Here is a 13403-nt window from a genome sequence, read left to right as displayed (position 1 = left end):
CAAAGAGGACACACAAGCCATTACTGCCTCAGTGAACACATAAATCAACCCAGCCACCTCACTTCGCTTATTTATCCTAGCACACCTGAGTACACTGCCACCATTTAAATCTCTACCCTTGGTTTGTCATGTGAGATGGCTGCAGTGAGTGCCTGTTCACAGGAAAGTCTCCTGTTTCCCAGGAAATCCTGCTCCCTAATGCCAAGTGTGATCTTTGCAAAGCAGAAATTGCTGAAGCCGGGTAGGAAGGGTCGCTGTCCTTTGCCTCCAACACTGGTGTGTGTTGCCTGAGAGGGAAAGGCTGTGAGACTGTGTGTCTCTCAGTGGAAAAGAGAGCTGTCATTCTCCTCAGGATGCAGGATGTGCTGCCCGTCCAAGGGCTGTCTGCAGGCCCTGCACGGGTGCCTCAGGCGGGGATCCGCGGCTCGATCTTCAGCGACAGCTCGTACAAGGTGTCCTCGTCGATGATCAGGCTCTTGTCCAGCAGGTAGTGAGTGACCTGGCATGGGGAAACACAGCTGGGCAGGCTGCATGTGGCTGGAATGTCCCAGCTTTCCCTCCCTTTCAGCACATTTGGGAGCCCCGTGTTGCTGTCTTGAGAAATGCAGCGTGCTCAGAGTGCTGCTGGCACAAAGGTGCACCAGCAGCACTCTGAGAATTAATTGGGAGTAATTCCTCTTAGGAATGGGAAAATCCTCTGACAGGTTACCTCAGCCCAAGCTGCCCCTCTGGAGTCTGAGATGAGCCCTCTCTGAGGGCACTGACCAGCTTTGGTCACAGCTGCATCACTCCAGAGAAGGACAAAAAGGATTGCAGGATGCCTCAGCAGGTGCTCGGGGCGTCTGCTGGCCCTCATCCCAGGATCTCAGGGCAGGGAGAACACACCTCCCTCTGAACCCCTCACACCCTCCAAGGCTGCAAGCCCCAGACACCTTCCAAAGGAGCAAAACAACTTTACAAGGCATCAGACAAAGAGTCCCTGCAGGCTGAGGGTCTCATGGCCCCAAGGACACGTCCGTGGGTCTGTCTGTCCTCCAGGCGTGGGAGCAGAAGACAGCAGCTCCAGCTGTCAGTGGCAGCTGTAGCTCAGAAGCAATTGCTGCCACAGCTGGATCTCAGCAGCAGGCAGGAGCCTCACCTTCTGCTGGTGCTCGATGCGGTAGGAGGTCTGCTGGAACTGGCGGATTTCCCTGATAATGTGGGAGATCTTTCAAAAGAACACAGGCATGTAAGTGCAGCCACAGCTTGACTTCAGCTAAACCACACAAAGCAAGAATTCTGCAGCAGATTATTCCATTTAACTTGGGAGGAGGGAAAGGTAGAGATCATCTCCCAGCAGCTCCCCAGGACTTTGCTTTCCCAAATCAAACATTTATTCCTCAGCAGGCCCGAGCAAACCACCCTGCCCCTCCTCTGCCCATGGTGAAACCTCCCTGTTCTTAACCTGGAGGGACTGCTGCAGAGTGCAGCCCTAGGATGGGCACTAAACCGAGATTAGGGGAGACATCTCCATGCCTCCCTCCCAGGAGCTGTCACAAAACACCATTACATGGCAGTGGGAGAGACATCAACCTCAAAGTGCTTTTCAGATGGACCAGAGCACACTCTGAAAAGAACACTGTGATTGCTGCTTCCTGGTGAATCACTGCATTCCTGTCATTCTGGCTATTTAAAAAAGCTTTTTCTTGCTCCTTCACGAGCTGCAGGCAGCTGCTTTTGCTGTCCTTTCTCAGCAAGTGAACTGGGGACAAGCTCAGCCTGTGAGAGCAGCCAGCCTGCCAGGAGGTGGTGATAGAAGACTGGGCTCCAGCCACTGCTCTGCAATCGCTGCCTCTCCTGCACGGCACCAGAGCACCTCCGGAGGAGGAAAACCCGGAGGAGTCACGGTGAAATCAATAATTAACTCACACGATTAAACTGGAGAAGCCTGCAAGAAACTGAAAATTACCATTCTCATTTTGGAAAAATTGACAAGGCCTTCCTCAGTGAAGTTGGGTGTTCCTTCCTCGATAAACGCCAGGTCAGTCAGGTACATCCCCAGGTAGGGAACAGCAGGTGGGTTACAGCTGCAAACAAACAAATCAGATTATCTGCCTGCAGCTGCATTTGCAAACGCATTTCTTTGTTCTCTCTAACTTGCACAAACTCTTTATTAGTTTGAGTTCTGATCTATGGGTTGCATTCCCTTCCAGGACAAACACCTCCCGTGGCTCTGCTTGAAGTGTGTTTGCTCTGCCTTTGAGAGGCTGAATGCATTATGTCCATTATCTAATATTAATGGCATTTTTAAAAATACGCCATTAATTATTCTGGCTGCTCGGTCCTCAGCTTCTCTCAAGATCACTTGAGGTAGTTGTGCCACTCGCTTCTGAAAAGCCTGCTTCCTATTACAAAACTCACAAAAATTCAGGTTTTTGTACAGCTGGAATCAGTACATAAATTGTGGAACACTTGACATGGAATATCCTGGATACCAAAATTACAGAATGTCAAGCACAATCCGGCAAATCAATTAAAGAAGACAATAATCAAGAACTGCTGCACAAAAAAAGCAGGTTATTTTCCAGCCAGCTGGGAGGCCACAGGAGAAGAATCATCCCTCTGCCTTTGTCCTGTCTCTATGTTCTTCTCATAATTTATTGTCAGAAACATAATTTTGTGTCATATGAATGTGTCTTAGCCTGTGACACAGGCTTAGTCCCAAGCCCTAAAATTCTTAGCTAGAACAATCCTGTTTTTCATAAAAACTTTAATTTATAAAGCTGGCTCTACACTTATTGAAAATGTTTATCAGTGTAAGTGAAACCCCAACAGGGAATGCTAACACAGAAAAATAGTTTAATTTGTTTTAGGAATTCTCTGGAGCTACTATGTTTACCCACCAAGGGCATTAAATCACAGCATATTCAGCAAAACAACAATGCCAAATACAACCAACCTACATTTTAAAAGGTTACTAGGCAAAAAAAAAAACCAAAAACCAAAACCAAATTAATTATTAAAGCTTAATCAAAGCCAGTTAATCTTTAACATGAACTATCCACTGTTTATAACAAAACACAGTTGTATACTGTAGGGAGGCGTACTTTTTGAGCATTTCTCTCAGGTTTTTAAATCTTCCTTCAGATGACACAGTCTTCTGAAGCTTGTCCATGAGTGCTTTTGTCTAGGAAGAAAATGCATTGCAAACGTCATTGCTGCTGCATGTAAAAGACTGTAATTAGATTCTATCAAAGGTGTAATTCACTTATCTTCCCCACCCCATTTTTAAGAGCAGTACCACAGGCATTAGGAATTCAGCCTTACTGCAGCTCCTCCTGTCTTTCTGAAAATGGAGATTAGGCAGCATTGAAGTTTCCCTGTGAGTGATACACAGAGCCTGCGCTGATGCTAATGTCATCACCCTGTGAGTGGAGGAGAACCCACACGTTTATTACATTAATGGTCTGGAATTCAGTTTGCTGTGCACACAGTGTGACAGAGCCTACAGGCTGCTGAGGAGCCTCTGAAGTTGGTGACAGCAAGGGGTGGTCACTGCCTTGGAGCTGATCTCACCTCCAAGTTCCAGAGAAAAAGTGAGTATGTAAATCAGAATATATCCATGTATAATGTATTTATACACAGATCATTGTCAGTGGGCATCACCAGGCCCTGGTTCCTTCTTAAGTGAAATAAGTTTGATTTTCAGCCTGCTTATGCTACTGGCTTGAGACTTCAGCGTAGAGAATGATGAGAAATTCTTCATACTTGGAACTGAATTTCCAATTAAGAGAGAGTTGTAGGCAGACAGAGTCACTTCCCTCTACAGAGCAGGCTGATGACAAAGCCAGACTGCATTCCCCACAGGTACCAGAGGACTGTGCCACAACATCAGTCTGCTGTGGCTTTGGTTTCTTCTTTTTTAACTGAAAAGCTCAAAAATCAGACAAATTCTATCCATAAAACTTTTTGGAGGTAAACTCACTTATAACAGTTTGTATTGGAAGAATTTTTCACAGATTTTTAAACAGAAGAACATAGCACCAGCTGTGAGGCAGCTGGCGAAAAGCTGACTGGACAGGGTGGTGCAGTCAGAATGTATTTTAATTGTATTTCTCAGTAACATTTAGAACACAGAACATAAAAGACTGGATTATCTTCATCCTGACAGGCCTGTTTTTTTCCATGTCTGTGTCATGTTTTTGTGGCTGGCAGTCATTCTCACAGTCTCTGCTGACATCCTCAGCAGCCAGGTAAGGGCTCGGGAGAGGTGTTCACTGCACCTAAACTGAGCTCCTAAATGAGAAAGCAGACCTTTTATCAGCAGTCTCTTTCTGGGTAGAAAAGCCTCAGGGATCTGAGAAGTTGTGATCCTCCTAAAGGCTTTCTGCACTGGCAGATCCTGTTTTAGGCACTGACCAGACTTTAACCACCACGTAGCTTTGCAACCACCCAGATGTGTCCATCAGAAAACACCTACACTTAATTTACTCGAACATTTCAGCAGCTCAGGCCAAACAGTCTTTGGCACCTGCCAATTACATTGAAAACATTTTGTTCCCACAGATAAAAAAAACCTGAATTTCAGGAGCAGGAAACGCCCGCGTGGTGGCAAAGCAGGAGGGGATCCCGTCTCAACCCCTGGGCACGGCGAGGAGCCTTGGGTCCCAGAGCCGCTGCCCCGGCCGCGTCCCTCTCACCTGTTTGGACACCTTTGCCCAGGTTTTCTTGAGCCTGTAGACGGCACTTCTGTTGAGGGCCGAGGTGATCTCCAGCACGCCGTTGTAGTTGTGCAGGCAGCGGCAGATGTCGGCCACCGCCACCCACTTCTCGATGGCGCTGGCCCGCGAGGGCGCCTCGGCGTAGCTCATGATCTGCGAGGCCACCAGGTTGCTCATCTGGCCACGGAGAGAGGCAGGGCTCAGGGAACTGACCCACAGTCCCTTCTAATATGTCACAAATTGATGGGCAAGGCAGCAAAACCCCCAGCTAGGCAGGACAGAAGTGATGGCTCCTGGAGCACGAGTGAGGAAGGGCTGAGGGAGCTGGGGGTGTTTATCCTGGAGAAAAGGAGGCTCAGCACAGACCTCATCACTCTCTTTCAGCTCCCTGAAGGGTGGCTGTAGGCAGCTGGGGGTCGGGCTCTTTGTCCTGGCAGCCACCGGCAGCACGAGAGGAGACAGCCTCGAGCTGCACCAGGGGAAGCTCAGGCTGGACATCAGGAAAAAATTCTTCACTGAAAGAGGGACTGGGCGCTGGGATGGGCTGCCCAGGGGGGTGCTGCAGTCACCATCCCTGGAGGGGTTTATGAAAAGACCGGACGTGGCACTGAGTGCCATGGTCTGGTTGTTAGGGCTGGGTTGGACTCGATGATCTTGTGGGTCTGTTCCAACCCAGTGATTCTGTGAATTCTGTGATTCAGAAACCCAGGGAAACAACATTGGAAACAGAGCTCGAGGCAGGGGAGGGGATGAGAACAGGAAAGAAGGGGTGGAGATGCAATGGGAAGGTCTCCAAGCCATCAGTGATAAACCTGGAAGTCTCCCAGTACAATTCAAGGAAAATGATAATGGAGAAAGATGTGTTTAGGAATACAAAGGCATGGCATTGGTGTTGTATTTCTCTGGAGAAATTACAGTTTCTCCAGTAGGCTGAAAGGCACTGTGCTACGGTTTAAAATGTTCTGCTCTCTTAAATTGCCACTGAAATGCTGAGTACCAGTTACTGGAAACGAGAATCTTCATCTGGTTTGATTTCAATGGTTCATTACAAAGAGGCTGCAGCATTTAGTCACTAATAGATAACACATTACATCACATTGCAACAAAACCCAGGACTTTTGATCCAGAGGTCAGAGACAGTCCATGGGGTTCCTAGAAAGCAAATCTGTATTTGAGTGTACTTACATCATTAAAGTGTTGACTAGTTTTCATAATATAGGGCGTTCTCTCATTTTTATCCACTTTCATCCAGCCCTGCCCAAGGAACTCTCTAGACATTGATGGGATAGATGGGATAGAAAAAAGCAAACAAAATCATCATAAATGCAGTACAAGAGTCTGTCTGTAACCAGCCTAAGCAGATTTCAGTGATACCTCAATTTGCTGGAAGCTAATAACGCAGCTTTACATTAATTCCAGCGTCTCACTATACCATTTCTAATGCTGTCTGAAATGGTAAATATTGTAAAGAAGATTTATTTTTCTCTTAATCCTCTCTGCCCCCATCACCCCATCCTAATTTCCAGTGCTGTGACCCTATTTACACCACATTATCCTTTTATGTGTGCAAAGCCTTTGGTCAGGGGCTGAGTTGGGGTGTGGTGGCCACCCCAGCCTGGTGGTCCCTGTGCCCCCAGGGGACACTCAGTGCCAGGACTGTCCTCTGTGCCCTCTCCAGCACACAGCTGGTGCAGACAGGGAGGAGATAACCCAGGGGCTGAAAGGCCCAAAGGGGCACCTCTGGCACCAAAAGGGTCAGGTCCCAGCTCAGAATCAACATCTCAGTCTGGACAGCAAATCTGGGAAGAGAGAGCAGAAATATTCCTGACTGTTCTGCAAACTCTAAAAGACACACGAGTTATCACAGAGGCAGAAGCCTCCCACACCCTGAAAGTGTTTGAGACTCCTCCCTGGAGTTTGGACTCAGATTCCGTGGTTACTTCCCTGGGGATTGAGGGAAAGGATCTCGGTGTGTGCCCCAACAACCCCCGGACAGGAAGATCCATGGAACCCTCGGTTATATCACTTCTTCCCTAGCTGTAACATTACCAGGTACCCTTAACCTCACACCGTGCACTCCTTCTAGTAATTTCCTTTTTGTCCTTACTCCTGTGAGTACTGGCTCGTTTCAAGCCTTATGTCTGGCATTTCTGTGTCTATAAAATAAACAATTCCTTCTGTAATAGAGCAGATCAGGCATTGTTAGATAACTTGTGAAGGAGAGGGGGTTTTGGGGTGCTGGCCACCCCAGCAGAGCTCTGAGGGCCACAGGAGGGGTTTGTGCTCACTCGTAGGGGATGCTGCGGAACACGACGTGGTCCAGCAGGGTGATCTGCTCCGCCAGCTCCATGGCCGACAGCGTCTCGAAGCTCTCGGGCTTGGGGCAGTCTGGCTGCAAAAGCAAGGGCAACACTCAGGGCTCTCTCTGCGTGCCACGGGCCACCAGCAGCCGCCTGGGGACCTCCCACACCGCGGCGGGATCAACTCCGGCATAAGGAGAAATAAGGATTAACAGCACAAACGCCCGGCTGGAAACCCATAGAGCAGGAACACACCACCAGCCCAGGAGCATGAGGGCAGCTTAATTAAACTCTGCACATTCTGCACCTCTGATTTCACACACAGTAATATCTTCCCCTTTTTTTAAAATCTCGAGATTTTACCCGAATACTAAAATTTTGATGTGTTCGGTTTTGATATGGGCTCCAAAATGTTACAATCTTTAAACTGAAATGGACATTCCTGGAATAAAAGATCAGTATATAAGAATATATACATTATCTATAAAATAATATATCTAATTTATTAATATATATTAGATATCATATATTATTTATTTATACATATATATTTATATTTATATATATATTTATACATATATATATATTTATATATTTTTATATTATATATTTATTGACTCAAACATACAACATTTTGACAGGAATATTTATATACCCTATATCCTATATATTTAAACATCCTAAATTTATAGGAATATCTATAGGAATATTTATGCTTAACTCTCAAGAGGAACTTACCATCTGGATGATATCCTCTATTTTCAAATGGTTATCATCTTGATCATCCTGAGAAAGAGTCCTGGAAAATACAGTAACAGAAAATCTTACTTATTATAATTATTATTATTATTATTATTCATTATCATGGTAAAACCTTATCATAGATCAGCAAAATGGTTTCTCTAAAATAAATCCTAAATATGCAATTGAGGAAGTAAAGAAAAAACAAATAAATCTGTAACCTAAAAGGTCATGTCTTGCTCACAGTAAAAGTGTACAAACTTTTGCAACATTAGAGACATGTAAGGTAAAATATTTTCATGGATGTTTAAGATCTCTCAATTAATGAATCCTGGAAATTGTCCTGTTCAGTGTCCCACACCGAGCTCAGAGTGTGGAAATGGACAGCAAACTGCAGCTTTTCCTTGTAGCAAGGACATGATTTCCTTTCAGCAATAAAATGTGAATGAATGTTCCCAGTTCTGTCACAGAAAACCTGTGATTATCATGTGGTTATTTTGGAGAAATGGGTCAAAAATTAACTAGGTAAAAGTAAGCATTGATCAAACACCACCTTCCCTGATGTAGTGTACTGGCACATAATTACAAGGTCTTACTTCTTCATGTGGAAATTACAGACACAAGGAAACCTTGAAAACGTTGGATCTATGTAAGAGAGGAATGAAAAGATGTAGGGAGAAGGAACATAAGTAAGAGTGCATTGCATACAGGTAAAACCCTGCAAAAGAAAGGCCCTGTAAAATCTAATTTTTGATCAAAAATCAGGCCTGTATTTGTGAGAACCAGCCTGCATATATCAGCCTGTTCTTGTGGAAATCAATTTCCACCTGCAAGAAAAGGACTTGTACCCATGAGAACTGGTTCTATACCCACGAGACAAAAATGTAAACACCTTAGGGAAAAAAAGTCCTCAGCAGGAATGTCCACTAGCAACTGGTAACCAGTGAACTGAGCAGCAACAGGTTACTAACCAATTAGAATTAAACAAAATGCTTTCAGAAACCATGTAAGTACGAGCTGTGAACGATATATTTGTTACATGAAGAAAACAGTGTCGCGTCCATCTCTACTGCCACAAGAATGTGAAAGGAGCCACGCAGACAGGACCTCAGACACCTCCTTCCCTTCATCTGCAGCCTTCCAAATCCTCACAGAACCCTTTTATTTTTAATTTTTTCCCCCCATAAGGGCTGGAAACACCTTGTGTCTGATGGGCAAGGCGTGCTCACCCCTGCAGGAGAACCCTAAGCTCCTTGCTGGGATAATGAGGAGTGCATCCTCAGTCCCTGTAAATAGCCTGGCAATCTGTCCTGCAGAGCAGCTTATTTTGTGCTGCTCCTCACGCCTGGGGGCTGCAGGAGGTGTTGTTCACCCCACGGCAAGAGGTTTTAGAGGTTTTTTTCCTGGCAATGGAAACATCATGGGCCCTGTCCCTCTGCCCCAGACATTCCCACCAGTCTTGCAAAATCCACCATCCAAGTTACTTAAATATAACTTTATGTTAGATCAGGTTCTCTCCTCTGATACAGACATCCTTGTGCTTGCTTAATATGAAATAAAGTATGAAACGTGGGATTCCTAAAAGGCTGAAAACAATTACACTTCCCCCCATACTCTCTACCAGGACATCTCATGTTTTGTGTGGACTCTCAACGTGTCATTCTAAGCAGATGCTTTTCTCCTAGCACAGTGGTCTCATGAAATAAACCAAAACCAACTCTCCTTTTATCCATAAGTATTCTACACTGAAATCTGCAGAGGGCAACAGGTCTGGAGACCAGATAATGGTGTTTTTTGATGTCATCAACAGCAGATTCCACTTCAGTCCTGCTGTCAGCCTTGGGACACCCAGCTTCAGCAGAGGACTGGGGACACTCATGGGCTGCCAGCCCTGCCTGGACAGCTCCCACTGCACTCCCTGGGAGCTGGGAAGAAGCAGATCCTTGTGGAAACAGTCCCAAGAGACAGCAGAGGCACAGAGGGGCTCCCCTGAGCCGTGTCAGCCTCAGGGAGGACTGAGCTGTATCCTCAGAAGTGAAGAATGAATTCTTAGAATCAACAGTTAAGATTCTTTCCCTCTCACTATTCTTCATGCCTGAGCAGGCCAAATATTAAAATCATTTTCTATTTGAAAGTATTTGAAAATATTAGCACTTCGTTCTTTCTTTGTGGTACATAAAGCATATAAAAATATTTAAAAGCTAGTGCAAGTTAGAGAGTCTGAAATGTGTTGTTTGGTGAGACCACACAGGGCAACAAAAGTGTTCATCCATCCCATTTTGACATCTGCAAATCCCTCAATTTCATTTATGTTTAGTCTAAAGAAGAAGGAGGAGCTGTTTCTTGAAGCAACCTGGTTTTCTCCAGATAGGATTATCTATCAAAGTTATTCACTGCTGTTCACTCTGAATTTAAACCTTCCTGTTTTGTTACCAATTAAATTTTATCTAGATTTCAGGGGTTAGTAAATAAGGCTGATAAAATCTCAAGCAAAATGTACATTGAGAGGTCTGCCTGGCTTTCAGAACAGATACCAAATCAAAAAAAGCTTTTTTACCCTGAAGAGAAACCCTGTCAGTGCACACAACAGAAATCCCATCATGCAAGAAATACCAGCTGCTTTGTTTGATGACTCAAGGCATGAAGCAGCTCAGCATCTCCCATCAACATTCTCCTTGTCATTCCCATTCTAAGCAGAGCCTTTCCCAGAGCTGACTGATGGATCTTAGGAACAAAACCCAACCTTTCCTGCTCCTCGGATCTCTGCTAACAAGGGGATGGGTTTTCCAAGGATGTGCTTGCATGCAAAGGCTGGGGCAGTTTCTAAAAGGACATATTTTTACCCAATATCCTTCAGGGAGACATAGAAAATGGCCGTGCCAAGCCTCAAAAAGCATGAACAATTTTTCATGAATGCTTGGAATTGAATTTTTGACAAGAAGTGCTTGTCTTAAACCCATTCTGCATTTGTCAGCCTTTCAGACTCGAGAGCAGACTACAAAAACTGAGATGTGGGGAAGCCAGGGCCTACAGTGACAGCTGACAGGCACCCCAGAATTCTGATAGAACACATGTTTTAGACAAAATGCCTGCAGCAAGCACCTCTGCAGAACAACAAAATTTTATAGCACTCACTCAGCAAGTGGGTGGGTGACTATTTTTATGAAGGGCACATCAACTGGATTACTCCTTCCCATTTTCAACCTGTCCCAGAGAAAGCTTTTGAATGAGAGTTTCACCAAAACTTCCAGGTACGACAGATCTGCTCTTTCTTATGGAAAGCACGCTGTCAGAAATCTTCAAACAAATTGGTTTCTAACAACAAAAGCCCTTCAGCTGCAGGTAATTTGTATTTCCCCTCCAAGCAGTGTTAGGTGGCAGTCTCAGTGCAGAGGGAAGGCAGGAGGATGACATCTCTCCAAGGAGAACAGGCTGAGCAGCTTCTCTCCAAGCCAGCCCCTGGGGCAGGAGCTGAGAGAGGAGCAGGAAACTGGGAGCTCCTCTGCACATCTGCCAGAGGACAGACCCTGGGGGTCTGCAGGACATCCAGGGGGATTCACAGCAAGTCCCTGCCTGGCTCCTGTCCATGGAGAAAGAGCCAGGACGCCTAAATTCAGAGGTTTTTGGTGGAGAGGATCTCCTCCCTGGCAGGGAGAGACTGTGGCAGGAGCGCTGCATTCCCTGCCTGCCCCCTGTGCTGAGGTTTTGGTGCCTCAGGTACACACAGGCTGCCACCACAGGGCTCTTTGAAATGCAAACCCTTCACAAGGGCCTTGGGGAAGGCTGTGGGAACTCAGGAAATCGTTTTCTTCATTGCAGGCCAGCCGTCCACACTGAGAGCATGGTGTGCAGGCTGACAGGGGGTCCCCAGTGCGGTGCAGAAAAGGGAATGATGCTGTGGCAGGGACCCTGCAGGACCAGGAGCTCCTCAGGGGAGCCTCGTCCCGAGGCTGAGCAGCTCTGGGTCAGCAGCAGCTGATTCCTGCAGCCATCTCTGGAGACAAGAGACAGCCAGAGCACCCCAGCCTGGGGCAGGATCAGCGCTTGGTGTGACCTCCGGAGGCAGCCAGGGCACCACGGGGCAGAGAACAAACCCCACGCCCTCCTCTGCACCACACAGCACTGGTGTTTTCCTGGAAATGCTGTGTTTTCCTGGAAATGCAGGAAAAGCTGTGTTCCTGCAGCCCTGGGCACCTCTGGGTTTGGTCAGGTGTGCACAGCTCACCTCTGCTGGTCTCTCACCCTCCACAACACCAGCTCCAGAGCTGGTCCAGGATGCTCTCCCAGGCTAAACCCCCTGGCAGGAGCCACCCCCCATTTCATATTCTGATATTGAATATAACATATTCAAGTTGGGCAGCTGGTTCTGCCCCTGAGTGCACCCCCAGGCTGAGGAGCTGCACCCTGGGTGCCCCAGGACTCGGTGCTCACAGCCTCCACGGGACCCTGCTCCCACCAGCAAGTCCATCAGGGCTTTTTTAAAGCTTATAAATAAAAAAAAAGCTATTTTAAGAATGTGCAATAAAAATTAAGGACTGTGGAAGAGCAAGGGAACGTGCCAGTTTCACAATATATCACAGTATCACAAATAAAGTTACACACAAACAGCTGCAAATTACTCCTTATAGCCTGTAATGCCCTTTACTTCTGTAATATTATATTAATATTAAATAAAATATATTAATGATGTCCTGTAATTCCTTACTCTCTTGCTGAGAGCCTGTGTCTCCAGCAGCAACTACAGTGCCTTGTTAAACTCTGGAAATCACTCCTAATTACCAGACATTTCCCCAAAATGTCACCCTTTCCTTTCCAGTGAAAGGGTGAGGAATTGGATTGAAATTTAATTCACAAGGAAGTAGGAGTGAAATATTTCACATCAGGTTGTCCAGCATCCATGTCTGTTGAGCAGCATTGCTAAACAGTCTTGAAAAGCAATAAAGGAGCTTTTAGCCAAGGCTAAAAGGAAAAACTCTTTTTCCTTTGTTTTAACCCTTTGCAAAAAACAAAACAAAACAAAAAAAAACAACAAAAAAAAAAACCAAACAAAAAAAACCCCAAAACAAACCAGAAACCAAAATTTCAAAGAATGGTCAAAAATTCAGTCTGAATTTCTGGAAAATGTGGAAAAAAGGAAATATCTGATGAACGTATAATGATCTAACATCTAATGATACAAATGGTGGATCAGACACTGTGCTCAGGCACGTCATTTCTAGGAGGGGAGAGAACACAAACATTAACAACCCTTTCCTAGAACAGCAGTAAAAGGATGCAAATGGAGACAATTCATCGTTTGCACTATGTTTACGCATGGTGTTATTAAAATAAATTATCATTTTTGTTTATGTAAGAGGAAAAGGTGCTTTTAATAAGAACTTATCTGTGTTTCTTATCTTTCGTTTGATATTTGTCCTCACAAGTGAATTTTTCAGCCATTTTTTTTCATAATTCTTTTGGAAACCTGTCAAATGGTCTTAGAAAATTCAGGCATACTCTATTTGTTGCACATGTAATGGTTTACCTGCAGAATACTTTCATAAATGTTAACAAAACACACTGCAGATTTATCTGTATATTCCATGATGTTTTATTTTATTCACTAGCCTGTAAATGCCTCAAGTAATTTATTGATTTGCTTAGTGTTTAAATGTTTACTGCT

General features: G+C 45.3%; 1 protein-coding gene across 5 annotated transcripts in view; it reads right to left on the bottom strand.

The window, feature by feature from the left end:
- Nucleotides 1-361: 361 nt before the first annotated feature.
- Nucleotides 362-13403, bottom strand: part of RASGRF2 (Ras protein specific guanine nucleotide releasing factor 2) — a 115396-nt gene continuing 102354 nt past the window's right edge. For all 5 annotated transcript variants that reach the window (XM_088054377.1, XM_088054378.1, XM_088054380.1 and 2 more), the window contains exons 20-27: nucleotides 7739-7799; nucleotides 6989-7092; nucleotides 5886-5970; nucleotides 4680-4877; nucleotides 3087-3166; nucleotides 1949-2066; nucleotides 1139-1207; nucleotides 362-499 (exon numbers count right to left, since the gene is read on the bottom strand). In XM_088054377.1, coding sequence (XP_087910503.1) covers nucleotides 407-499; nucleotides 1139-1207; nucleotides 1949-2066; nucleotides 3087-3166; nucleotides 4680-4877; nucleotides 5886-5970; nucleotides 6989-7092; nucleotides 7739-7799 — 808 coding nt within the window. In that variant the 3' untranslated portion in view covers nucleotides 362-406. The remainder of the gene's footprint in view (nucleotides 500-1138; nucleotides 1208-1948; nucleotides 2067-3086; nucleotides 3167-4679; nucleotides 4878-5885; nucleotides 5971-6988; nucleotides 7093-7738; nucleotides 7800-13403) is intronic.

The sequence above is a fragment of the Pseudopodoces humilis genome, chromosome 4 (genome assembly GCF_049639895.1).
Source record: "Pseudopodoces humilis isolate 2021_Gansu_Grassland_sample_001 chromosome 4, ASM4963989v1, whole genome shotgun sequence".
Lineage (NCBI taxonomy): Eukaryota > Metazoa > Chordata > Aves > Passeriformes > Paridae > Pseudopodoces > Pseudopodoces humilis.
This window is presented reverse-complemented; position numbering and strand designations above follow the sequence as displayed.